The following is a 27845-nucleotide window of genomic DNA, read 5'->3' on the forward strand; positions in this document are numbered from 1 at the left end:
AATCTGGAGAAATTTTAGTAGTATTTTGGGGATAATTGAGTCAATCTCGCAACCTCCGATAGGGTGCGCTGAACTTTATCCCGCGAAGGATACTTTCAAATAGCGAATTTTCTGTTTGCTTTGAAATTTGTTTAAAATAAAATGGAGAAAAGAAAAAATTACGTTATAAATATACACGATGTTGTAACTGCTATAGAGTTTTCTCCATTCGGATGGGTCAGTTCTTTATTAGCCGTCGGAACATCCACTAACGTCATTATCGTATCTTGTAAATTTCCTGTAAGTTTAAACACGTGTTTTGTCTATTTTAACTTATATATATAATAGAAAATTCATATTTGGGTAACCCATATTTGTTTATAGAATTACAATAGCGTTAGCATCATCAGGTAGAAGTTATATTTAGGTACATTATATACACAGGTGTCCAAAACAAAACATGATTACATAGAACTGTAGAAGAAATGTAAACAAATATGGCAAGAACTATATTACTTAACGTCTAACAGGTTAATAGTACACACGATTTGTACGTTTTACAAATAGAGCAATAAAAGTAAATGGTGAAAAAGATACAGGCATTGAACATATGTGGAGAATGGATGGAAACTGTTTACCGACACCCAGACAAAGAGATCTGTTGGTATGAAAGATGACCTCCTCGAAACATCGTGGCAGGCTTGTCGCCGAGTGACTTTTCCTAGCTATCGCGGCTAGCAATTGTGTTTGTCCTTAAGTTTTTGACACGCGTACATGTATGTATGTAACAAAATAATCTAAAAGTAACTTCTACCCAACATTAATAAATAAATAGTTTTATTGAACTCATTCTATATTAATAATATCCAAAATGTTTTCAGATCTTGTATATCAATGGCTCCAGAAACATTTTAAGATGTTAATGTAAAGTGAGTTTCAATTGTAAACTATTGCTTAATTTATTTTGAAAATAGTGTTCTTATATAGCTTGATAATCGGTTTGGTATTGAGAAACAAAAATTATATATTTTAAAATAAATAAAATTAGAAATAATAATGAAATTTTCTTGGGTCTTAAAGATAAATAAAAAGCAAATTTAATTCCAATTAAAATTGCAAGATAAAATAAATATTATATAATGTTTTAGTGGAGGAAATTGTTTAACAAAATTTTTATTTTAAAGATTTTTTAATAAATTATTGTTACATTGTCAAAATTGTAAATGAAATAATGTCGTTTCTATATGATGTGCCTACATGTGCATCTATTACAATTTTCTAGTCAAATTTATCAATATCCATAGAGTTATGTTATCTTCCATTTATCATGTATAAGAAATAAAACTGAATTTTTATTTCTTATACAGTTAAATCTGTTCATCTCAAATTTCACAGGAACGAGAAAAAAATTCAAGACAGATTTTTTAGATATAGAGGTTCCTACACAGTAATCAGTAATAGGTTTGATTAGAGTTATGGTGTTTTATTAATACAATAGCAAGTATACTACAAACTTGTATTAGGTATAAATAAAACATTTTTGACATACCTTAACCGAAATAGTTTGTCAGTAGTTTCTGATGCTCGACTTTCTTCAACCAATAAGACACAAGCCAAACTCATAACCAATCACAGAAAAGCAGTGTTAATTGCAACTATGTACTGTATTGCAAGAGATATGTTTCTCAAGTACCATTTATGCTGTCAAATGTCCTGATCTTTGAATTTGTAATTGACACTTCAGTCCGTAATTTGAGATATAGAGGTTTTGGGAGAAAATTATTTGAGATAAATATGGAATATATATTGAATTTAGACTGAAAATGCAGGGGGAAAAATTAATTTAGAGGTAAAGAGGTTTTCAAGAGTGTTTGAGAGAGACAGGTTCAACTGTGTTTTTAATTACACCTTTAACCAATTTTATATTGCGCTAATTATTTTTCATCCAATGAGAAACTTTTTTTAAAATATTTTCATCAGATGAAAAACAAGATACACTAAAGATGTAGACTGACTGATGACTGATCAATTCAAATCTCAGTTCATTTGATGTATTTAATTGTGTATAGGACATATGAATACAAAGCCTTTCATAGCCTTTCATTTAAAACTTACCATGAATATTTAGATATGATTATGAGTTTTACTTTTATTTTTAACCTGTCATAATGTAATGTTTTGATGTCATCTTACTGATTGATAGTTGAATTTTTTCACTGTTGCTATGTAATATATGGCAATAGTGAAGTTTCCCAAGAACATCTATATTAGTGTTTCCAAAACTTTTCAGACTACTTTCTTTTAATGCATTTATTTCTTTAGCACACCCATAAAATCAGTGCTACAATATATTAAAATTGATACATTGAAACATGAATTGAAAAATGAATTTTAATAAAAGTTTTTTATTTTAAGTGTTTATTTTATTCCTTAATAATTTCACTATACTAAAATGTGGATTTTTATAGACTTTATTATACCTAAGAATAGAAATTAATCATCAATAATTTTCTTCTGCATTTTAAACTATTTTCCTTCCTAATATTTATTTTATAAATAAAAATATAATTGTCTAAAAGTATTTTAAAATACTTTATTAATTAATATAAAGTTGTATTTTCCAAAACTAACTTTACAAAATATTTGTTTGAAGTTTAATAGTAAATTTTTTATTTTAAAATAAAAAATTCCCAAAATTCAATATTGTCTATGTGAATGTTTTATTGTAAATTTTCTTTGTGGGTTTTTTTAATTGCAATGAAAAAATGTTTTTTATGCACTTATTCTTGTCAGTTATCATAATTTCAAATACTTTGGTTTAGTTTATCTATCAAAATATATATAATTTTTCATTTGAGAAAGAAAAATATTTTATGATGATTTATTTGATTCTTTCTCTAATTAAAAATAAGGGTTAATGTTACCTACGGTTCCAAGATGGTGGCTCGTCTCTGATTCCGGCAAGTAGAAGAAGGGAAACAGTGGGGACGCACATTCTAACCTAACCTAACCTAACCTATTCTAATAAATTACCATAATTATTACCAACAAAATTATTAGAATAGGTTAGGTTAGAACGTTCGTCCCCATCCTCGTCTGATTCCAGCAAGGAAAATTTCCTTGCTGGAATCAGAGCTGGAATTGTTATGTATCATGATAGTTGCTGATTTACTTAGAAAAGAAATATAGTTTTTTTCTTATTTCGAATTGAATGAATGTATGAAATTGTATGTATGCTATTAATGAAATATTTAGATATTATACAGATTTTAGTTTTCATTTGGTGTGTGTGAAAAGTTTTAATTTTGACTATTAATAAATTTTAATAAATAATTGTTAAATGTTTATATATTTTTTACTTGACTTCATTATTATTGAAAAAAGAAAATGAGGAGAAATCAATAAATTTGCTGTTTGTGATGATAGAAAAAATAAGATATAGTTAAAATGTAAAAAAATAATATATTGTGCATATTAATGATTCAATTGTGATTATTTAGGAAGATGATACTCTTGTTGAAGATTTAGAGTATAAGTATATAAGGGAATTTCATCATGGATGTTTTGTGAATTGCATTGCTTGGAGTCCACAGACAACACTAACTCAAATTCCACATGTATTAAGGTAAGTTACAATAATCATTGGCAAAAAAAAGCTATGCACCAAGAACAAGTCTCTTGAATGAAACTTTTATTAGTGTAAATGATGGCAATGGGTTATTACAGTATCATAGCAAAGGGACAATTTAAAGAAACCTTTAGTATCTTGTAGGATCTTTTTTCCCTGGATACATGTTGCAATATGGTCTGGCATGGAGACGTACAAGCAACATATGCAACAGATTTACTGTACCTTCGGATGCTGCAACTGCTGCTCCAGATTCCTCACACTTATAGATGATTGAAGCTAGCATCCCATCTCATCCCACAAATACTCAATGGGCAAAAAATCTGCAGACTGGACAGACCAAGTAAGTACAGAAATATAACAGATATTCCTGGAAAACTCTAATTGTGTGTAATTGAGCATTACTTTTGCTGGAAAATAGCTGTTTACCATCTTGACATGGAAGGCAAACACATGAGAGCATAGGATTTCTTGAAATTGATATGCTCTCAGTTCCTCACACCACTAATAGAGATGACTGTCCATAGATTAACATACCAGCATTGAGGTGCACTGTACTGCTCAACAGTAAAGGTGGGATTGGCGTTCTCATCAGTGGTCCTCCACATTAATCCTGTAATTGTCTATTCCCAAAAAGAACTGGATTCATTATTAAAGATGATATGTTGCCATTCTGTAGCAGACCATGTTTCTCTATGATAGCATCACTGCAAACAAAGATAGTAATGTTAGAGTGCTAATGACAGGATATGTAGCAGTCACCATGTATGTAAATTGCCTCTGCTGGTCACCTGTCAATGGTACAGGAAAAGACAGGTTCCTGTAGCAAGGTTTTTGATTATCTTAGTCTAGTGAACAAAGATGCTTTTTACAGTTATTTATCTCTTGATTGGACAATCATCTACCATAGTTGTATTTCTGGGGCATCCAATGCTTGCTTGTTATGTATTTGTTTTCTCATGTATCCACTGTTTACATCTGCTGACAGTCGAGTTAGAATGGCTCAGATGATGGGCAGTTTGGCAAAATGGCAACCTGCTTCCTTCAATATGATGATGCAGCTTTTGTCAAACTTCATCAGCCATGCATAATGTCTTTGAATGCATTGTACGGGCATACTTGGCATTTGGAAACCTTCAAACAACAGGTGCACTGAAAATTCTGAACACAGTAAACTTCTGCAAGACTTTTTTTTAGGATACTGATCTATAGTCTATTTATTGTAACTTGGCACCTACTGTAAACAAAGATTTTGTCGTATTAATCCTCCTGAGATTTTCATTGGTCAAATCACAATTGGAAGTGGCTAGACATGTGTTGACCAGTTAAGCCCCTTTCTCTGCACGTGTCGAAGTAGGTCAGAGTGGTCACAACAAATTAAAAATACCAAGATAATACTTAGAAAAGTTATTATAGCCTACTTTAACATTTTTTTTTTTTTTTTCATTCATTTTAAGTTTATTAGGTACCAATTTTAGTACATGTCCCGGTTCCACTTTGGGCACTACCGGGAGCCTACTTTAACATTTTTACATAGCCATTTAAATTATTTCCATCATTTAAATATAATTTGCTATTTAAATATAATCAACTAAATAAAGATGGGAAATCGCCAAGTGTTAAAATAGTAGCACAATTTGTGTTCGTGAATCATATTAAATGTATTAATATAAGATTTACACAAAACATATTTATAATTGTGTAGTTGAACATACTTCAGAATTTTTATCTATACAACTATTTTATTAAATAGATATAAAACAAAACAAAAAACTTTTTCCGGCAATCCTTAAAAATCATATGCAAACCTCCAAAGGAAAACGTTACTGTAATGTATGAATTTATCTATGTGATATTTTTATAATTAAAAATTTTTAAAAATAATTATAGTGTAAACTTACCTTCTTAATCATCTGTATCAGAATATAGTTGCTCAAAGTAATCATTTATATCACTTTTGTCATTACTTGTGTTTGACTGAATAATCAGTTTTTCTACAACAGTTTCTGAAATCTCATCAAGTTCCCACGTCCGTTGTTGTTCTTTTTCTATATGTTCGATACATTTTCTCTATCATTCTTCAGTTATTTGTTGAATAGCTTTATTCATTAAAATTCACACATCTGACAATTTGAATGTTGTGTTGTGACATGTGATGTAACCTTTCATATCTGCCCATATCAATTCAATAGTATTTAAATTACAATGATACAGAGGTAAATGTAACACGTTGACACATTTCTTTGGCCATTTTGTCAATATATTTATTGTATTTATGTTTTACTTTTTTAACAATATCCAAAAATTCTATTTTCAACATTTTGTCGTTATGACGAACCCTATTTTTTTCCAACCAAGAAATTATGTCAGCTTTTTTCCGATTACAATTTGGAATCTTCTCAATTTTAGCTGAATGATATGGAGCATTGCCCATGACAACAACAGCATTACTTTCTAATTTTGATAATATTTTTTCAAACCATTTTTTGAAATTATTGCTATCCATTTCTTTGTGGTAATCTTTTGTTGACTGATTTAAATTCATATAGACCACCATTAAGAAAACCTGTATTGCTGCCTATATGAACAAGAACTATTAATTTTCTCTTTCCAGAAGGATTTTTCAATCCAGTAGATAAAAGCTTCGTGATATAATGTAATTGAACAGTCCTTCCATACTTTATTCTTGGTATGGCTCACATAAATCCATGTTTTGTTCAAATAGTAAATCTTACGGCCTAAAGAACATCTCAAGTCTCTTATTTTTCACAGATATTGTCTTTGCCATAAAATGATATCGTCTCTTTCAATTAATCTACTATTTCTGTTTCGGTTTGTATATTTAAATTATATATTGTGGATCAAGTAAAGTCTGGTAAATCTGGATCATCATTAACAGCCTGTAATACCTTATCTACAGTACGTAATTCATTTAAAAAATAAAAAGTGTGTACTTTACCTCTAATGGCACATTTTGTGAATTCATCATATTTGTCAACAAGTTGAGTATGCTTATGGGTTTTCGAAGGTTATTACTTTATCATTAGTAAAATATTCTTTACGAATTCTGAAAATGTTCCTTTCTGATATTCCTGTCGTCTTTGCTACCATTTTTACTATATCCTTCACACAGACTTCTGGATTCGTTTCAGTTAAAGAATTAAACAAATGTAATACTATTCATTTTTCTGAGCTCCTTGGCGATTTTCCTTGTTGATGTGTAATGGTATTTACATTCAAGTTTTCCATTTTTGTAATTCAACAACACACAGTTTGAAATAACGATAGTTATTGTAATGAATGGAAAATGAAACAGAAACATTATAGTGCACACGACCAGAAAAAGTTTATTTTTAATAATTCAGAATGTGCAAATATTCGTTAAAATAACAATTTAACAAATATGAAATAGTTACATTTATAATCATTGCTAAGTGACTAGTATTTCATTAATGATTTTATAAATAACGAAGAACTATTTTCTGCGGATGAATGAGATGCAACGCAGTTTCTAATTGATGGACACGAGTTTAAACCAATAAACAAAGGGAGGTGTGTCTTAGTTTGTTTATAGTAGGTGCCAAGTTACAATAAATGGACTATAGTGATTTTAATGTGCTATGGTGGCATTACTTTGATGTGTAATACTGTAATTGGACCACAACTATAATCATTTACTTACCTGTCTGAGACAGCTGTATGTTAAGTTTAACAATAATTGGAAAATTTTATCTGGATGCATAACTTTTTTTTATCCGTGAGTGTATTTATGTAATTAATTTCAGAAAATATAAATAATTAAATTTAGAACTTTTTAGATTTGCTACAGTTGGAGGTGACAAGAAAATCAGATTTTTTCATTCAGATGTAAAAAATGAAGACACAATACAGGTATTTGTAAAACTTTAATACGTAGAATAGTTTTTCATTATGAAGAGTTTATAATAAAAGTTTTAAATTTAATTGCTATTTGAATAATCACAATATACAGTCGACACCCGGATAACTCGACACCGTAGGTTAATTAGTCAGTTTTCTGTGGTCCCGGTTGACTTACATAGGCAATAATGTTATTAATTAAAAACTCGGTTTACTCCACATCATTTAACTTGTCACCACTGGATAAATCAACATACTTTTTCTGTTTCACACTTTTTAGACATTTGATAAGTCAGCTCCCCTCCTGAAAAAATGAGTTCACACCGTACAATAAGCTGTGTGGTGTGAACTCATTTTTCAGGGGGGAGTCGACTTATCAAATTCTAAAAAGTGTGAAACAGAAAAAGTATGTTGATTTATCCAGTGGTGACGAGTTAAACGATATCGAGTAAACTGAGTTTTTTAAGGTTAATAACATTATTGCCTATGTAAGTGGGCCGGGACCACAAAAACTGACTACGTAACCGACTAGTGTCGCGTTATCCGGATGTCGACTTATGAGGAATCGACTGTATTTATAAAGAAATAAAAATATATGCAAATATTAATAATTTGCCTGTATTTCTTTCACCTCAGTATCAAATACTCAAACATTATAGAGTATTTAATTTGAAATTTTGGTCAGGAGGAGCAAAGAATAACTGTTATGAATAGATAAAAAAAGAAATGACATGTTTGTTAATATTAGTTTTTGCTAGAATTAACCAGGAGGAGAATTGAATCTATGTATATATGTATCAGTTTATCTATACAAAGTATGTTAATATGAAATATATTTCCAATTTGTTAAAGTATTGATGTGTACAAAAAATTTTGTGTCTTATATTAATAAATTTATGTTTCTTTATTTTCCTTATTTATTTCTAACTTAACATCAATTTTTTACAGCAAATTGTATTATAATACAGATTAAAATTTTTAATATAGTGAATAGTCCAATTACAGATGTTGGATTGTTAACAAAAAGTGCTTTTTCTTGTCAAAACATACAGCTGAAAATCTTTAGTTTCTAGCTTATAAGTCAGATCAATATAAGAGAATATTTTGTTATTGTTGATTATTCAAAAAAACATGATAAAATTCATATCTTCGTTCAGTTGAATACTTCTTATTCTGCTAGAGATTTAAATATTTTTAATAAATAAAATGTATATAAAAATAATCTAAATAATAAATGAAATTAACTGTGTAGTTTAAGAAATCCAGTATCTTTAATACAAAAAATATTTTCAGCCAGTACTTCTCAAACTGGATAAACAAACATTCACCTTTACAGTAATAATAAACTTTCACAAAAAGGCATTAAATATGTTTAAAAAATATTTTATTGCTGCTAGCGCTTTCAGTGTACTAAAAGGCGTCGTCCTCAGGCATAGAGGACAGAGACGCTATTTCCATCCTAGAGAAGTTGGGCGTATACTCTATTCCATTAGAAAATACAATATCTGGTATACGCACCCACTAAATAGAGGTGACAACTAGAATGTTATTTTGCCGCTTTACCAAACACCATTCCATCATGGTAGGCAGGTGTGACACTGAGCTATCAAGGATGGTGTTACATCAACACACCCCACTGTGGGACTGGGTGGTGATGCTCAGATATTGTGATCAGAGGAGCCTGGTGTATGTTTGGGAGGTCCTCCTCGCCATATTACTAAATCCATGCAACTCCCCATACTTGAGTTGCCTGCAATGTGGGTCAGCTTATATAAAAGACTGAAACATCACTTTTAGTGCTGCTTTCAGCACCTAATTTACATATTATGGTACATGCGGGTAGTCATCATGACACACCTTACTTTTAAATTCTTTATGTATGCCTGTTTTAAATGTAATTTGTTCTAAACAGTTAATGCCGTTAGCTTTTAATTTAAAAAGCTTGTTCAAAAGGTTTATTCGAATTTATATCTGCCTGAGGACGACTCCTTATAATACATCAAAAGCGCTAGCAGCAATAAACATTATTTTAAATGTATTTAATGCCTTTTTGGGAAAGTTTCTTTATTATTTTTAGTAAAAAAATTGGCGTGACATCCAACCTTCAAGTTTGATTACCTTTAAATACCTTGATCCAGTCCAGTGGTAGTTAATATAATAGAAAACTAATATATTTGATCTACATCTAAGATCTTTGTCAGGCACTATCTGATTCAAACAAGGAACAGTCCAAAGAACAAGGAATGATTCAAATTCATATATACCAATCTGATGCTGATAGACAAATGATGTAATTAATCATAAATTTAAATCATAATGTGCTTGCCAGGCATGAGATATAAATTTATTATTTTTTTAAATTGATGCACTGACCATTCTTGTCCACTTTAAAGATCTCTGGGGCCTCTAATTTTCTTAGCTGTTCTGTACAGACAGTGGATCTTATTATATATGCTTGATCTAATTTTGCTATAACCTTGTTGTCTGATGCATATCCAGATGGGACCATGGAGCTCTTCTTGCAGATTATATCATGTCTGTGTTCTGCCAATTGTTTTTTTAAGGAATCTGTTTGTAGACCCAATGCTAGATCCAAATGGAACATTTTATCACATATTGGGACCATATATACACCTGGTACTCTGTTGATGTTCTATTTCATTATATAATCCATGCATATTTGCAATCAAAGTTGATTACTGCACATGAGGGTTTAACAGCTGCCTCACAGTTCCTATCATTGTTGTCATTCATCTCAAGTCCATTTGAGTTAATTGACTATGCCTGGTAGTGATAGACATGGTTTTTCTGAAAAACTAATTTATGATCTAGTCCAGGGGTCCCCAACCTTTTTGTACCTAAGAGCACATTCTAGAATACCGGCTGGACGACGGGCACCATTTATTTTTTCAAGGTGAATTTATATTTGGACATAGTTAACAGCGCCGGATTAAGCCTCTAGCGGGCCCTAGACAAAATTTAAATTGGGGCCCCATTTAAATAAGTTGCTTCTAAACAAATCTTATATAATGTGACATTAGCATGGGTGACACCCGGTGCGGATATCGTGGTGTCACCCAGGAATATTTCTAGATGGTGCGAGAGATATCGTGGCGGAGATTACTTCTGACACACGGATGGCTGTTGACCTTTTTTTTTTTTTAGTTAACGACTGCTGAAATTTCTAGGTCACTCCAAGTTACGGGCCCTACACGTTTCCCTACTTTGATTTTATGGTATTCAGAACGGACCGATTTACTTCATTTCAGGTATGGGAAATTGAATTGGTGCAGATTTGGCGGAGGGGAAAAAGAGATCGGTCGCATTTCGCTTTGTGCTTTCATCTGTGTTGGACGCCATTTCTACTTTTGAATGGTTAATCATTCAAAGTGAAAAAACTTTTACATAGCATTTTATCGAAAACCGAAATATTTTTATTTTTATCGTGGTCGCACAGTGGCGGGCACACGTAAAATGATTGGCGGGCGCCATGGTGCCCGCGGGCATAGGGTTGGGGACCACTGATCTAGTCTATGCTATTTTTGTGACATGCTTGAGTTCAGCTTTTGTATCTGCAGTATTATACAATGAGTGTAAACTCTGCAAGTGAGTGCTCTAAATGCAGTAATTTTATAACTGTGTAGATTGTTGGTGCATGCAGGATGTATATAAGAGATAGTAATCAGGTTTATAAAACTTTAGTTTCAATAAGATCATCAGTAAATTGTATGTAAAGATCAAAAAGGTGTGCTTCTGAATTTCTCATTTGTTACAGTTCAAGTTTTAGGCCATAGGGATTGCTGTTTATGCTCAACACAAATCCATCAATGTTGTAATTTGATTTCCAAATAATACAGATGTCAATGTATCTTCTATAAATTAATATGTTCGGGAAAAAGACAAGAACAATTTTATTCTCCAGGCAGCATATGACTAATTCACATAAGTCCCTGATAGGGGTTCCTATAGGAATCCTTTTTTTTACAGGAAAAGTCATTGTTGAACTGAAAACAGGACAAATAATACATTAGGTATGATAATTCCAAAATATGCTGGTGGTGTGTCAGATTTGCAACTTTCTTCATTAGCCAGTCATGCAAAATGGAGAAATAGGGCTGCAATCTGATAGATAGATGAATTTAATTTGATCTTAAAATACAAAATCATAATATAAGCTCTGTTGGTTGAGGCGATATGTCATAACAAAGCAATGGGTTGCTTGGAATTAGCTATCGTGAGATGGTAGTTGTTCAAACTAGAAGCAAGACCATTGTGCATGGTCTTTTTTAGATTATGGGTAGGGGATCTAGCCTTGTCAGATATTGTCCTAAGTTTTGGATTACTTTTGTGTGTGTTGGCAAATGCAAACAATTCACCTGACTTTTCTAAGAAAGTCACATGAAGCAACAACTTTCCCATCTAGATGCAAAATATGGCTAGGTTCAATCACATAAACTTGGAGACACATGCCTGTAACTTGTCAATATAACTTTCACCAATTCCCTCACTCTCAGTATCATTGATGTAACTGCATAGTGTCACATTGTAAGTGACCTTCTGTATTCTGGTCAGCTGTCATTAAGATTACATTATCATCTCATAACCACTTCTTGGTTTTCTTAGATTACACCGGTAAAGGGTGTCTCACTGGTTCCCTTTCATGTTCTTCATTCTAAAATATGCTTTCCAATGAAAGAGTTCTTTCTGTGTCTTATTCAAGCCTATGAAGAGCTTCTCCATATCCAGCATTAATATGTGAATTTAGAATTTCTCAGCATGATCTTTCTTGATAACATGTAAGAGGCATTTCAGTGGTGTGATCTGGTCTCAACATGTGATAATGGATGCACTCAAGTCAGTCTCATTCTTAGGTCTTTTGAAGTTCAATATTCACTGTAATTTCTTTTGATATTTAATCCATAGGATTCACTCAAATCTCTCTTGAGTGTTAAGCTTTTCTTATTTTCTAGCATCTGTAGATTGTAGTCTTTTTGAGATAAACAGTTTTCCAAGTTCATCAGATTATGGAGTTTTGAGTACATCTCCCCCTTGCTGTTGTAATAGCCAAAATGATTGCCAGATTAGATAGGGCTATATTACTGCTACTATTTATAATTAAATTTTAAGTAATTTGATCTAGAGGTAGGTATTAGGTGCCATCTCTTATTAAATTTAATAATTAAAATTAAATTAATATTTATTAATTAATTTAGAAGGTTCTGGAAGAAAAGAATTGGCTCAGAGCAGGACTCAAACCCACAACTGCAAGATAAGCAGCAGTTGGGTTTGAGTTATGATACCTGGATCTCTGTCTGATCTTTACTTTCAGAAATATTAATTTAGATATAACCATACTGGGGTTACTCATGCCACTGACTGGGGAGACAACTCAGTGCCCATGACCTGTAACTCTCACTATGGCACTTAGCTGGCTATCGCTTTACCCTAGCATGGTATATATATTTATTTATTATTATTATTGTGCTAGAGAAGTTTATAATTGTATGTATATATACATGAAAATATAAACATCTCTAGCCCAATAATTATATTAAAGCCAAACGATTGCTAGATTAGAGATTGTGCCTAATGCTTACCTCTAGACCAAATTACTTAATATTTAATTATTAATAGAGTGAAGATCCTTATTAATCCGTCACGATCTTTACGATGAATCGTCTCGAGTTGGGTTTTGTGACTCGAGAATGTCCGTAAGATGGTTCGAGGAAAGCTACACCTCCACACTCAACAAGTAAATATATACAGTTTATTTACACAACAAATATTTACAAGATGTACAATGTTCGACACATTACATACGCTATGCTACAAAGATGTAGTATCTCACGTCAGCTTGTCTATTGGGGACTGTTAAACTTCGGGGAATTCAGGTCGCCTTTCCGGAGTTGGCTCAACTATACGGCCTGTCCAGTCTCCGCACTTACCCGTCCCTGAGATCGTTGTCAGAGGAGAACACTCTCTCTACGTCTCAGCGGGCTGTCCAAGTGCCTGAGACTACCGTATTATCAGTCTCTTGCCCTTCTCCCCGTTTCTCCGCCACACTTAGCTTTTAAGGGATTCTACGGTGACAACTTGTGGCCAATCAGATTCTTCTTCTCCCCTGGGAGCTTCCAAAGACGTCCGCCCTATTTCCCGACGACGTAGCTTACGTTCGCGTCCGTCCCTTTGTTTACATTTTTCCCCAAGCCGGCCGGCACGTGGCAAACACATTGACCCTTAAACGGAGACGCTACTCCTTTGATCTTTCCGGCCGTTTATGGCCCCAACACCAGGTGGGTCCAATTATCTCTGTCGCGTGGCTTTTCGACATAGGATGCTAAAAGCGACCTTTACAAATAGTATAGATCAAATCTGGTGATAATTTGGTTTTAATATAATTATCAGGTTTAGAGATGTTTATATTTGTTCTAATAGCTTTTCTCTGGCAAATATTCTATAATTTTGGCAGCACAGATTCACATCTTGCAGGTAAATGAATACAAAAGATGGACATTGGTAAAACTTTGTTGTTTTGACATTCTAAAAGGAAGTTAAACTTAACCGTAGCTTTTGTTAAGACTAGCGCAATCTTCCTTTAGGCAGTAGCTGACTTGGCTTCAGTTTTAAAAACAATTGGCAGAACATAGTCACAATATAATCCACAAGAAGAGCTCCATGGTCCTATCTGGATATGCATCAGACAACAAGGTTATAGCAAAATTAGATCAAGCATATATAATAAGATCCACTGTCTGTACAGAACAGCTAAGAAAATTAGAGGCCCCAGAGATCTTTAAAGTAGACAAGAATGGTCAGTGCATCAATTTAAAAAAAATAAATTTATATCTCATGCCTGGCAAGCACATTATGATTTAAATTTATGATTAATTACATCATTTGTCTATCAGCATCAGATTGATATCTACGAATTTGAATTATTACTTGTTCTTTGGACTATTCCTTGTGTGAGAGATCGGACTTGAAAAACAAAATTTTTTTTTTTGGGTTAAAATTTAATTAAAACTTGGTATAATTTTTCCCACAATTGTTAAAAATTTAAAGGATAGGATTTTATCCTTCTGTGAAGTCATTTCCCTTTCAAGATGAGACATCAAATGTGTCACCAGGAACTTGGTAATGAGAAATTGCTATTGGACATAGGTGCTGCAACATTGCCAAAAAAGGGCAAGGGAGAAAAGAGGGACGACCCCCAATAAAAGGCAATGATTGATGACAACAGTTTGTCCTCGAGAGAAGTTCACTGTCGTTGTTAGTTCACTTTGAACTGGTGTTCGTGCCTGATCCTGTTTCGGATATTACTCCAGCCGTTGTCAATCCTCTACTCTTCTCAAGACATCCAAGACTTTCGAACCACTGGTGGACCAGTAGTCAAGGATCCACCCTTCTGAGATTCCGAAAAGACCCAGACGAAAAGGGATCAGCTTCTGCTAAGGTATTTACCAACGTGCGAACGATTGTAAACTCTCTCATGGCACCTGCGATATTAATGATAAGGGATAGTTTTCTATAATCGTTATACAAAATTAGCTCCAGCTAAGCATCTGTAAATCATATGAATAAATAAATGAGTATTGTTAATTGTTAAATTCGTAGTAGCATATACTTCTTCCAGTCATCTCTCAGGCCATCTCCATCCCGAATCTGAGTACCTACAAACGCAACCGCTTGCGCTAAAAAGACGAAATAAGCAGTCATCTAGGTTTCTGTGTCTACCTAAAAGACACAGTGATGTCAGTCCTGACAAACCAGTCATCGCAAACGTGGTGTCGACCCTTTGGTCTCGTGGTGCCGAAGCACAGGGGCGCTCCGGCATTGTCGCACTTGTTTGAATTGGATAGTGTCTGACAAAGACTTTAGATGTGGTTCAAAAACATTAGTTTTCTAGTGAATTAACTACAGCTGACTGGAGCAAGGTATTGTAGAGGTGTATGTTTGTTTATCCAGTTTGAGAAGTATTGGCTGAAAATATTTTTTGTATTAAAGATAAAGCAAAGTATCTGAAAAGTGTTTTCTTCTTACTAAAGATGCCAGCTTCCTAAGTTTAAAATTCTTTTGTTTAATTATTTATCAATATTGTCATAACAATAATGTGATTTTTTATGATAAAAAATATTGCATATTTATAGAAATATATCAAGTAATCAACAGATTAATGATTCTCATGAGTAAAAAATTCTTGTATACTTGTGACATAATGAACCTAAAAGATGGTTAAAAGAATGAATAATTTTTAATTATAAATCTTTAATTTGATGTTTAATCATTGATTAAATTTAAAATTATAATTATTTAGATTTTAGAGGGACACACAGATTATATTAATTATATAAGTTTTGAACCACAAAATGGAGAAGAATTTGCAAGTGTAAGTGATGATCACACTTGTCGGATTTGGAGTGTAAAGGGTACGTTAAAATTTACATTTTTACTCACGTCACCTGGAGTATTTGTATCCTGGCATCCAGATGAATTACCCGGAAAAGTATGTTTGGTTTTTTTTCTTTCTTTTCTCCATAACATTTTTAGCTAAATATGATGATTTATTTTGAAATTTGTTTTTCAGCTTATGGTTGCAGAGAAGAAAGGAATTATTAGATTTTATAATATCAATAAGCAACAACCAATGATGTCTTTGGACTGTAATTTAACTCCATTAATGTCAGCTGATTGGTGCACAACTAATAGTCTTCAAGTTGGTTGTGTGGCTGCTACTGATTTGTTGTTATGGAATATTTCACTGTCAAGGTTGGTTATGTACAGTACATCACATTACACATAAGATTGATATAAAAATCTTTTTTTGCTGTTTTCTAAACAAATATTAATATTTAATTTTAAAAAATTTATAATTATTTGTGGGTTTGAATTTAGTATTTCTAAATGTAGTGCTAATTCAGCTAGAAAAGACTTAATTTATACTTTTAAAGTAATAAAATGTAGCTAAATAATTCCTAGCAAAATATATCCTTTGCCATTTGATTTAATATCATTTTACTACGCTTAATCAATTTTTAATGAACATTGTTGAATTTTTAGCAACAGTTATTTTATAATTGATTAGCACTGAAATAATGATCTATTGACTACATGGAAGAATGAGTGATCTTCAAATAAAATTTATTATTTTAGATTTAAGTAAAACTTTTTATATTTTGCATTGTATAAATGCAGAATATAAAGATCTTATCAAAGAATTGTGATAAAAATTTCTGAACAGGAGTATTATCTAACTAATAAATCATTAAAAATAAAATTTTTTATTATTGATTTCATTGTTTTAAATTGAATTTTTTTCCATTAATATTAAAATTTCTAATTTCTTTTTATATCGATTAAATGTAAGGATAACAAATTTAATATTATTTAGTTTTTCCGTTTCCACTTGCTTTCTTTCACTTTAATTTTATCCAGTGAAACTTTAGTAGTAGGGTTTTGAGTCATGTTCAACAAGATGTACTCTTATATAGGAATATGCATTTTGGGCATTTTTTAGTCCAATTTCTTAAGTTCCTTTTTAATATCACATTGAATATAGTATTTTATAACATTTAACATTTTTAACTGTCTTAGTTAAATGTTGTTATATAAAACAAAGAAAAAGACAAAAATAATATTACTGTAAATTATAATGCATGAAAAGAATTCAAATGGTATAAAATACTATATTGAATGTGACATTAAATAGGAACATATTAAGAAATTGGACTGAAGAGAGAGGAAAAAAATGCCTGAAATGTCAATCCTTATGTGAAAGATTTCCTTTGTTGGCTTCTAAAAAAAATACTGTTTAAGTTTCACTGAATAAAAATTAATATTATTTAATTTTAGAATTTATTAACATTTTAACATTTTATTTATTTTTTAATATTTGTTTAGCCAACCTGTTAATAAGAAACTTGCTCATAACAAAGGTGCACTTTGCTTTTCTTTTTCTCGTATAAATCTAAATGTAATGGCTACCAGAGGTCGACCTGGCAATGAAATCAAAATAATGAATGCTAAACTTAATCAAGTAAGTTTTATTTTAATTAATTTCAAACTTTAATATTTTTAGAAATTTATTAATAATTTTAGTTTTTGAATAAACATTGATTAAATATTTAAGCAGAACTTACTACTATAGTAAGATTATTTTTGCTATTAAAACTAGAAACTTTACTAAATACAACTAAATGTTGTTTATTAAAGATAAATTAATAATTTAATAAAATCATTTTGTTTGATAAAAACAACTGGTACATTATGAAAAAAATAAGTATGATATAAAGAAAGATTTATAATTTAGAAGAGATTGAAGAATAATGTGTAAATAAAAACATTCTAAAAATTAAAACAAAAATGTATTAAGAAAATATAAGTTATTATTTTTTCAATTTATTTACATTCAGAAAAATTGAAAAAACAATCATTTTTATTAAATATTTTTAACATTTATTGATGTTGATAGTGAGAAAATTGTTAATAATATTAATAACTCTCACTAGCTACCATCCTGTTGAAATCAGAGAGCTCAGTAGTTGATCTAAATGACCCTACTGGAACATAAGCTTCCACTGGGGTCTTGTAGACCAGGAAGGTTCCAAGACAAAAAGTAATGAAGTTAAGTGTAACTTTCAAACAGCATTTGATCCAGAGTGCACAAGTGCTCATCATTGTTCTCACATTAAGGGTTTTAAGTATATAAGCAAACCCATTTATGTTGAGAAAACAAAAATAGACCAAATGGTCGACCAAACTGCAATCGACCAAAAATGATGCAGCAATAGACTGGTAGATCACGATCAACTTGTTGGCCAGGAGTGATATAGAACAACATAACACTCTCAGAACAACAAAAATGCTATCATAGAAATCACATAGAATGCAAATAAGAGCTACTCATAGATTCAATTATCCTATGACGAGCACATAAATTACAGAAACTTACACATAGCGTGTATGCTATGTATACATTTTTGTATTGTTTATGTACCTAGATTATATTTTTAAGGAAAGCATTTGACAGTATCTTACATTCATGATGGTTACATACACATGTACAAAATGCATTAATACTTGTTAAATTTCTAGAAATGCAATACAACATTGGAGAATGATACTACATCTTAGACTTTATGACACACGTTAAAAAGAACCAAATACACAAATGACACAGAAATCTCTTTGGAAAATTCCTTTCTTAAATCCACTCTCCAATAGGTTAAGTAATACATACTGTATTTTGTGTAATAATTGCCCAATGTGTGATTATTACACAAAATGTTTTTTTACTCTTTTGCTAATTATTGGTGTAAAAAAAATATTGGCATTGTAAGAAGGGAAAAAGAGCATGATTCTAAAAGAGATGTAAAACTAGTTAAATTGGAATATCATGGCAAATATATAAAAAGTAATAAATAATAAAACAATAGAACTTAAATTGCTTTATATTCAGGGTGGCTTATGCAAATTTTATCAAGTAACTAAGTATCTGGCCGAAATACATACACAGTGGGTGATCGGTTAACAAACAGTTTGGATTACAAACAAATCGGACAATGAACACTTCACCAAACAAACACAAGAAGAAGTGACGTAAAATGACGAATACCGATTGGTTTTCCCTTTTCTCCAGGTAACAATTCAAAACCTTTCAGAGTGCGGGAGATGTCAACATTGATGCTTAACCTGATACCGATTGGATAGTATTCCTCTGAACTTTGAAACTCTCCCTTGTAATTCCAGCCTCTTATTTTTTTGACAGAAATGATTTTTTCATAGTATTCACGAGACTGTTGGGAGGCACTCGTTAAGTTTTGTGTTGGTTTTTATTCTCGAAAGTTAAGAGTATAATAGCAAAGGTAGAGAGTGGGCAGATGTCTGATGTTGCTAGGCAGTATGGCTTGAACAGGTCTACAGTAGGCCACAGTTCAATCTTACCTAAGAAAGATACAGTATAATCAAGAAGACTCAAGCAGCTAAAGAAGTAACAAAAATCACATCTGAGAAATAAAGAACATTGAAGAGCTCATAATGGAACCTGAAACTGATCTGACAACAGAAGAACATCAGAACTCTTGAACAAAGAACACCAAAAAACTCAGCAAGATATGTTTTCTTCTGAAAAAGAGGATTAATGCCGACATCTGCTATTAAAGATCTTTTAAAGAAGTGGGAGGATGTCAGAACAACAGTCTTAGAATGGCATCCAAACCAGTTTGAGGTTAATAAGCTTGAGGATCTCTACAATTACAATGCTATTAATTACTCCGGAAGAAAAGAGAAAAGTAATTGACATTAGACAGATTCTTTAACCCCCACAAACGGAAAAAAAACATGACTAATAAAAATGCAAGACTGTATATATATGTATTTTTATTATTACATATAAATAAACCTAGTAAGAAAGTATATATTTTTTATTTTTTGGAGTTTCCAGAACAAATTACTCAAATTTCCATAAAATCCTATGGTTAACCAATCACCCACTGTAGTAAACAATTTTAAACATGGAGTTTTTTAAGATAAATGTGGCTCTTTGATGATAGTGCCTCCATTTCATTATTTTGATTGTCTCAGTTAGAAAATGGCTGTAGAATATAATAGTGTGACTTATTAGTCATATTGAACATTACAACTTTTTGTTTAGTTACTTGATAAAATATAAAAAGTAATTTGTATGATATACTTTGAATTACCTTAATAAACTCTGTAACTTTTGTTAATTTGTGATATCAGTAATATTGAACACTACTAATATATCAGTATCTAGGTCAACAAGTACAGTTTACCTCATAATACAGATTGGTGATTATTACAATATTTATATGAGTGATTTTTAGAATATGGGCAATTATCACAGGAAATATGGTAATATGATACATCAATCACAACAAAACAAAACAACACAATACTTATCCCATCTCATGTTTGTGGATAATGTAACACTCTATGCATTCATTTGTGAATACATTCCATTTCTTCTTTTCGGTATCATGGAATAATTATTATTTTTTTCTTATTTTAGAAGAATCTTTATTTTGCAATATGCATGTTCTTCCTATATAAGTTCATTATTTTTAGTTTTAAAATTCTAAACCTTGTCTACAAGTTTTATTATGGCCAAAAATACCATATTTACTCAAATGTAAGACAGCCTCACATGTAGGACAAGGTGTGACTTTAAAGATCAAAATAAAGAAAATTAGATTTATTAATACAATTCTAATTTTATTTTATTTAATAACAAATAAAATATCAAATGCACGTAAATGAAAACATTGTCCCACAAAAATTACTAACCTTTTAAACTTAAGGAAAAATCTTGTAAAATTGACAACATAATTTGTTCACGTAAAGCTGGACAAACGGGAACTTTTTTGCCAATTCTTAACAGCCAAATTCATTCTTTGTTGATTACACTTACGAGTTTCTTCAAATTCTAATTTCCAAATAATCATTGTTTTCACATGGGAATGAATTAAAACTTATATCAGGCTCCCGTGTAATTTTGGAATTCAATTCAAAAACTTTGCTTTTCCTATTGCTATTCATCTTTACTCCTGACAATACACAAGAACGATTCAAACGACCCAGATAAAATACTTTTGTTTTTAAACACCAGAAGGTGAAAATCCGGTAAAAAATGCGAATACACAGTTTACAAAAATTATACAAAAATGAAAAGAATCCTTTGCTCGCGCATATAGGACGACCTAGGATTTTGAAGCAGTGAAAGATGGATAAAAACTTCACCTTATGTGCGAGTAAATACAGTACTTATCTTCATACATAGGTGTTTTAGATTTTGTAGAAGTTTAAAGTTCAGCATTTAAATTTGTCAAATGAATAGTGTTTTTACTCATTTTCTCTTTACTCATTGAATAATACATTTAACAAAAAGCCAATAATAAGTATTACTAGTTTTCCATCTGTATATTATTAGTTGATTTTACTCTAATAATAATTAAGAATAAATATTCATGGTCAATTTTCAACTGTATTTGATGATGTAATCCTTTGTTTATATAACAAAATTTTTATATAGGTATGTTTTAATATGCATAATTATTTTTCTCTTCTTTTCTTAGTTAAAGGAACATGAAGGCATGATGATGTACACAAAGTATGGTAGAATGATTGGTCTTTCAAGATATGTTAAAAAAAAATTAGGAAAGAAAACTATGAAATGTTTTAAAAGATGATTATGTTATTTAATTAATCATTTGAATTAATCTAATCTGTTTTCTCTCCTTCCTTATATTAAAAGTTATTCTTTATTTATTTAGTTCAGAGAGAGAAAAGAGTGACAATTATAATAGACTTACGGATTTTAAAAATATATTACATTGTTCTTATTTAATACTTGTCATACAGATCACACAGTTCATAACTTTCCAAATAATCATTACACACTTTCCTTCTTTAAATGACTGCTATTTCTTTTTCTGTTGTTCCTGACAAGCTTGTCATTGTTATGATCAAATTAAACATGTGTGGTTTTGTCAACATAAGAATTTTAAGCTTTAATGCAAACAAAGAGAGACTAATGGCAAAATGAATTGTTAGTTTGTTGTAATTCATTTCCTAAACAGACATTCCATGATTACTACTGTGTCAGCAGTGGGCAACTTTAGAATGGTTGTGTCAAAAATTAATAAGTGTATTAATGGAGAGCCAGAACTTTGGATTTTGTAAGCCTAATACTTATCTTATGAATAAGAATAAGAAAAGTAGATTGGAAATTGTTATATCCAAAATTTAATATTCATTTTACAATGAGTATAAAACAAAAGTAATTTTAAAATATTGCCTGTTTGTTATTTCTAATGAGAATATTGTGATCTTCTAAACTTTGGCTACTGCATCTAAAGAGCAGTAGTTAGTCAAAAGTAAAAAGTCTTATGATGCTGTCTTCCTTATGATTGACAAGAAAATTAATTTGACACTAGTTCAACTTATGCATTTTTGCTGTGATATAAAATTTTTTTTCTTGATTAATGCTACTACATAATTTGAATTGGAACTATTAGTTTCTGATTTGAAAGCAGTTTTGACTTTTGTCGTTTGGATAAGACAATGTATTATATAATATGAAGCTTATTATGAATATAGTATGTAAAATTCAATACAGCCACTCACTTGACAACCTACCGGTTTAATTAATGATTGCTTGGACTTATGACTACTGCGAGGAAATCCTTTTCTTAGTCTTGCAACTGCAGTTTGTCAGTATTCACTACACAAAACTTTTACATTCTCCAAGACTACATACTTCATTTATAAATAGGCACCATCTCTTGATAAATTTAATAATTATAATTAATTTAGAAGGCTCTGGAAGAAAAGAAATCGACCCAAAGTGGACCTGCAAACTCCTGCTTACCTTGTGGATGCATTAATATGTTTATATCTGGCAACCATTTGGTGTTAGTATTAAACATCAGGTTAAACAATATTTATATTGTATATATACACTATGTTGGAGTAAAGTGATAACCAGCTGAATACCATGAAGTACAGGCCATGGACACTGAAGGCATCCCCAGTTGGCACCATGAGTAACCAGTATGGTTATATCTAAATTAATAGTTCTGGAAGCAAAGATCAGACAGAAGTCCAGATAGCATAACTGGCAATGCAACTGCATAGTAAGAGAGAATTACAAGTTTTAGCCCTTTGGGCTGATTTTTTTCTTCTAGAATCTTCTAACTTAATTATTAAATATTGATTTAATTATAATTATTAAATTTATCAAGAGATTGTTTCTAACACTTACCCCTAGGCCAAATTACTTGACATTTAATTATTAATACTAGCTAGCATTAATATATCCCAAGGTAATCCAGCAATTGTTTGACACTAATATTAAAGATTGGGTTAAACAATGTTTATATTTGTAACTACTTACTTTAAAAACTGCATTGTCCTACTAATAATATCATTACTAAAACCATTAAAATGTAGTAAAATTTTAATTATTTTCTAATGTTTTCTGTTATCTCATTCAACCTTCTTCAAGGAAGAGAATATATTTGAAAAGAATGAAGTTATTAAGTTATTTGTATAAGTAATTTGTTGTCATCTTTATACTTTTACTTAACTTATATTATTTGTTAAAGTTATTTAATTTAACTTTAACAAATAATAACAAATAGCAAGTTATTTGTTAAGTTATAACAGCAAATAACATAATGAAGTCAAATAGTGTTATACAAATTCAAATATAAATATAGAGAACAGAAAATTGAATTGGAAAATATTCTAAATTTAATTTAAAAAAATTTTTATTTTATAGCATCATTGCATTGTTAATGAGGAAAGAATTCTGTTTGTTTACAGAATCATATCAACTCCAATTCATTTTATTTTATTTTATTCAGTCAAAGTTCATCTGAATTGAATAACATTCTAGGGTAAACAATTTGGTGCATTTTTTCTGTAATTATGTATGGTTTTGTCTTCTATTTTAAAATGCTTTAGCATTTACATTATAAACTGAAACTGTTAACAAACAGGTTACAAACTGTCTTTATATGCAGTACCTACATTAGACATATATTATCTTTTATAATCAATGTTTAGATGATTTAAAGGAAGGATTAAAATAACTGATTATCATACTGTTTCTGATAATAGCCGGTTTTGAAAAAATTGAAAATACTTGAACTTTGTAAAGAAACAACATATTGAAAGTTTTCTTCATTATTTTCCAATCAAAAGAAGTAATTCTTTACAATATAAGCTTCATAAAATGGAAAAATTGAAAGAAAGAAAGAAGAAAAACTCAAAGTACCAAACATTTGGAAAGATGTTTTAGAAAAGAAAACAAGATTTGATATAATCCAAATAAAGTATTAATTTTTATGAGTTCAAGGTTTGTTTTAGCGAGACCATGTAAAAATTAATCAGAAATTCTCTGTTTCCAAATACAGAAATATTTAAATACAATGGGAGATTTTATTTTACATGTTGCATATTAACTCACTACAATGAGTTTCTGATTAATTTTTACACAGTTTTACTAAAACAAATCTTGTTTTATCAATAGTAAGACTGAAACCTTATATGTTGCCTGGAGATTGTTTTATGAGAACCCAAATAAGAGCTCTCTGCTAGGGGTCCACAAGATATAATTTTGTGAAATCGGGGGGGTGCCGAATAAGTCGAAACCCCACTCGATTGACACCAATATGTGAGATCCCGGGGAAGTAAGAGGGAGTCGTACCTTCCGTTCCGGCGATTCACTTGTCATGGCAGTTACATCGACGGCACGTTACGCGTTATGCGAGTGGGTGAGGAGGAAGGATGGGGTCGACGATAAGGCGAAGCCGACAGTCAAGAAAGACACCATTTTATAACAAAACAAGATTTATTAAAAGCTAAACGAACAAAACTACACTTCTAACCTCATATACAAAAAGGAGCCGGAGAGAGAGAGTTTACAAATATTTGTTCATACCTCTATAAATTACGTAATAGATAGAGTCCAGCGAATGTCCCTTAGGTAAATATTCACTCCGAAGTAATAGAAATCTTCGGGATGACGGAGAGTCCTGTATTTGGTCGGTGGCATGTAGAACCTTAGAAAATTCGAGGCGGGTCAGTGGCACTTAGAAACGTAGAAACTTCGAGTTCGGTCGACAGCGCAGTACGATTCGTACTGGAGAGACGATCAGAGAGCCCTTTAGGGGGGGAAGGAAGCGTCTTTTATAAGTTTTTCTTGACGGGAAAACCTGTCACGTGATCGATAACGGATCGCAATTTGGGCCATAGGTGTTCCCGGACTTTAAATAAACGACTAGCTCGGACGCTAACTGTAAACCATCGTGCAAGATGATCTACCTGCATCCGAGGGAACAACGGCTTGTTGATAGTTAGGGGGCGATCGTTGCCTGTCGAGGGTCAACAATTTCCCGGGCATGGAATGTTGTTGATTAAGTCGTTTATAACTGGAGTGAAAAAATTCAGAAATTTCTAGGTTTTTAACTTCCAGATTTCACAATTTTAAAGATATGAAGTTACAATATAAACCATCATATATCCTGGAATGTAGAAAATACATAGCCATGTGAAGCATTGTTACACTGTTTTCAATATTTAAAAACAAATTTAAGTCTTAGACGATATATCATCACATGAGACATTCCAATATAGAACGTTGACATTTAGAATTTTTGACAGACCTGAAGAAGGCTTATCAAAGGAGTAGAAAGTATCCTGTTTGAAAGTATACAGTGTATGTACCAATTAAATAATACAACTACAAAACTAACACTACAAAATAAAAACTTTAATGCAAAATAAAGTTATATATTTTTGAAGTAATCGCCTCCAATGTCTATAAACTTTCAATAATGGATCCAGAAATCTTTATAGGATGTGCAGAAAGGAAACAATATGCCTTACAAAATTTTTTACTACCTGAGGTACCTGGCTTTACTCAGGAAAAACCCCCAGAAATGCCCAGGATGCAGCTGTGCACTTTATATCTTTTATACATGCTTTGAAGACACTTTTGGAACTTTACTTTGACATTGCTTTCAGCTGATTGGTCACTTGCAGGCTTGGATATCCTATATCTTGTGGTATATACATATTTCTTTCCTGGTTCTTTTGATTTTGAGGAACAGAAAATAATCTGCAGGAGCATTTCACTCCTGCAAATCCAGAGAATATGTGTGTGTTTGATGACTGGAATAAATGTTTTCCCCCAAAAAAATTGCCTGATGATGACAGAGTCTGCAGGTACATTGTCATCCAACAACAACCAATTTAAAATTTTTCATATAAAATCCTTATTCCTACTGATCATCTCATCAAACTATTGTTACTCTTTAATCATTCATAACTACTGGTCAGACAGATTTCAACTTGTGGTCATTGGAAACAGCACACTGGCAGATAAACTACGCACTGTTTTGGACTCTTATGTTAATACTAAATGCTAAACATAGTCTTATAATTTAATTGATACACTGTGTATGTTTAACAATTTGTTTAATTTGATCCGTCTTTGTGTGCAGTTTTTGTATGAATACTGTGTGTGATTATGCATATGTTTATATTGTATAATATAAAGTTTAAATAAAGTATTTTTAAAATATTGCTTTTTGTTATTAATTGATTATTGTGGAAATAGAATTTAAAAAGTTTTCGAATTGTTGCTGATTAACTGTTTGAAATAATGTAAAGCAAAATTTTATAATTTTGTACAAAACTGAACATTAAGTTCATTTCAAGTTTCAACTTCATATAAATTTTCTTAAAGTTTATATGAAGTTGAAATAGTATTTTAGTCTATTTAAACACACACTGAATGTTGTTGGTAATAAATTTATGGACCATGTCAAATAAGAAAAATGATTATTTTACTAAAGAAAAAGAAAGTTTCTAACAGTAGTACTTAAAGTAAATCATGTATTATTTTAAATTTAAAAAGACATTTTGTTTATAATAAGTTTAATTCTGTATTTTACAGAAATAAATATAATTTTTATTATTTTAAAATAAATCATTAGTATTATTCAAGATGATAAACTTTAGTTTGTGAAAACTTATACAGAATTTTTTAAAAATAAAACCTTCGATAAATTTATTTCTAAACATTTACCTAAATTTTATATAAAGTTTTTTAAATATTTAATACAGTAGCCCCTTGTTATATCACACCTTGTTATAGTACTCATTTGAATATATCACGCTTATTCTTTTGCCTTTCAAATATAAAAGTGTTCTAGCCAATAATGTACAGATTGTGCCATTTGATATACCTATTGATTATTCAGTTTGCCTCCCTATAAGCTGATATAATAAGGGGCTACTGTATATGTAGATTAAAATGTTTGACATAGTGAAATAAAATGTATAATTTAAGTATTTGATTTTTATTATTTTAGCTTTATTAAATATTTGATAGTTAATTAATTATAATTATTTTTTAGATAATTTTGTCTGAAAATTTGCCAGCCGGTCAAGGTATATCTTGGCATTGTAAGCTTCCGATTCTAGCAGCTGGAGGAGATAGAAAAGTTCATATATGGAAGATTGATAGCACATAAAGTTTGTCATTTAAATTAAATTGTTGTAATGCATCAGTAACTGTAAGTTAATGATGTCCTCCTTGTTTTTTTTTTAAAATAAAATGTGTATATATTGTATTATTTATTTTATATATATCTTTTTAATGCAGTTTTTTCAATATATTTTGTAAAGTGCATTTTATTGCAAATAATCTTTACAGTAATGAATATATTTGAAAATTTGAACTGTAAACATTTCATACATTTTTATAATTCATTGCTTTAATAATTTTGTATAACTAAAAATTGAATTCGAAAAACAATCCCTATTTAAAGAA

The 27845-nt window shown here is 30.8% G+C and overlaps 2 protein-coding genes across 2 annotated transcripts in view; both read left to right on the plus strand.

Annotated features, from left to right (window-relative positions):
• Nucleotides 1-27845, plus strand: part of RpL8 (ribosomal protein L8) — a 263507-nt gene that overhangs the window by 18846 nt on the left and 216816 nt on the right. The window lies entirely within an intron of this gene.
• Nup37 (nuclear pore complex protein Nup37) lies at nt 63-27645 on the plus strand. Its single transcript, XM_067288416.1, has 7 exons — nt 63-279; nt 3480-3604; nt 7426-7498; nt 15801-15989; nt 16071-16252; nt 17384-17519; nt 27430-27645. The coding sequence occupies exons 1-7, from the start codon at nt 142-144 to the stop codon at nt 27544-27546; spliced, it is 960 nt and encodes a 319-aa protein (XP_067144517.1). The 5' UTR covers nt 63-141; the 3' UTR covers nt 27547-27645.

Source organism: Centruroides vittatus, unplaced genomic scaffold (genome assembly GCF_030686945.1).
Source record: "Centruroides vittatus isolate TY-2023 unplaced genomic scaffold, ASM3068694v2 scaffold_861, whole genome shotgun sequence".
Lineage (NCBI taxonomy): Eukaryota > Metazoa > Arthropoda > Arachnida > Scorpiones > Buthidae > Centruroides > Centruroides vittatus.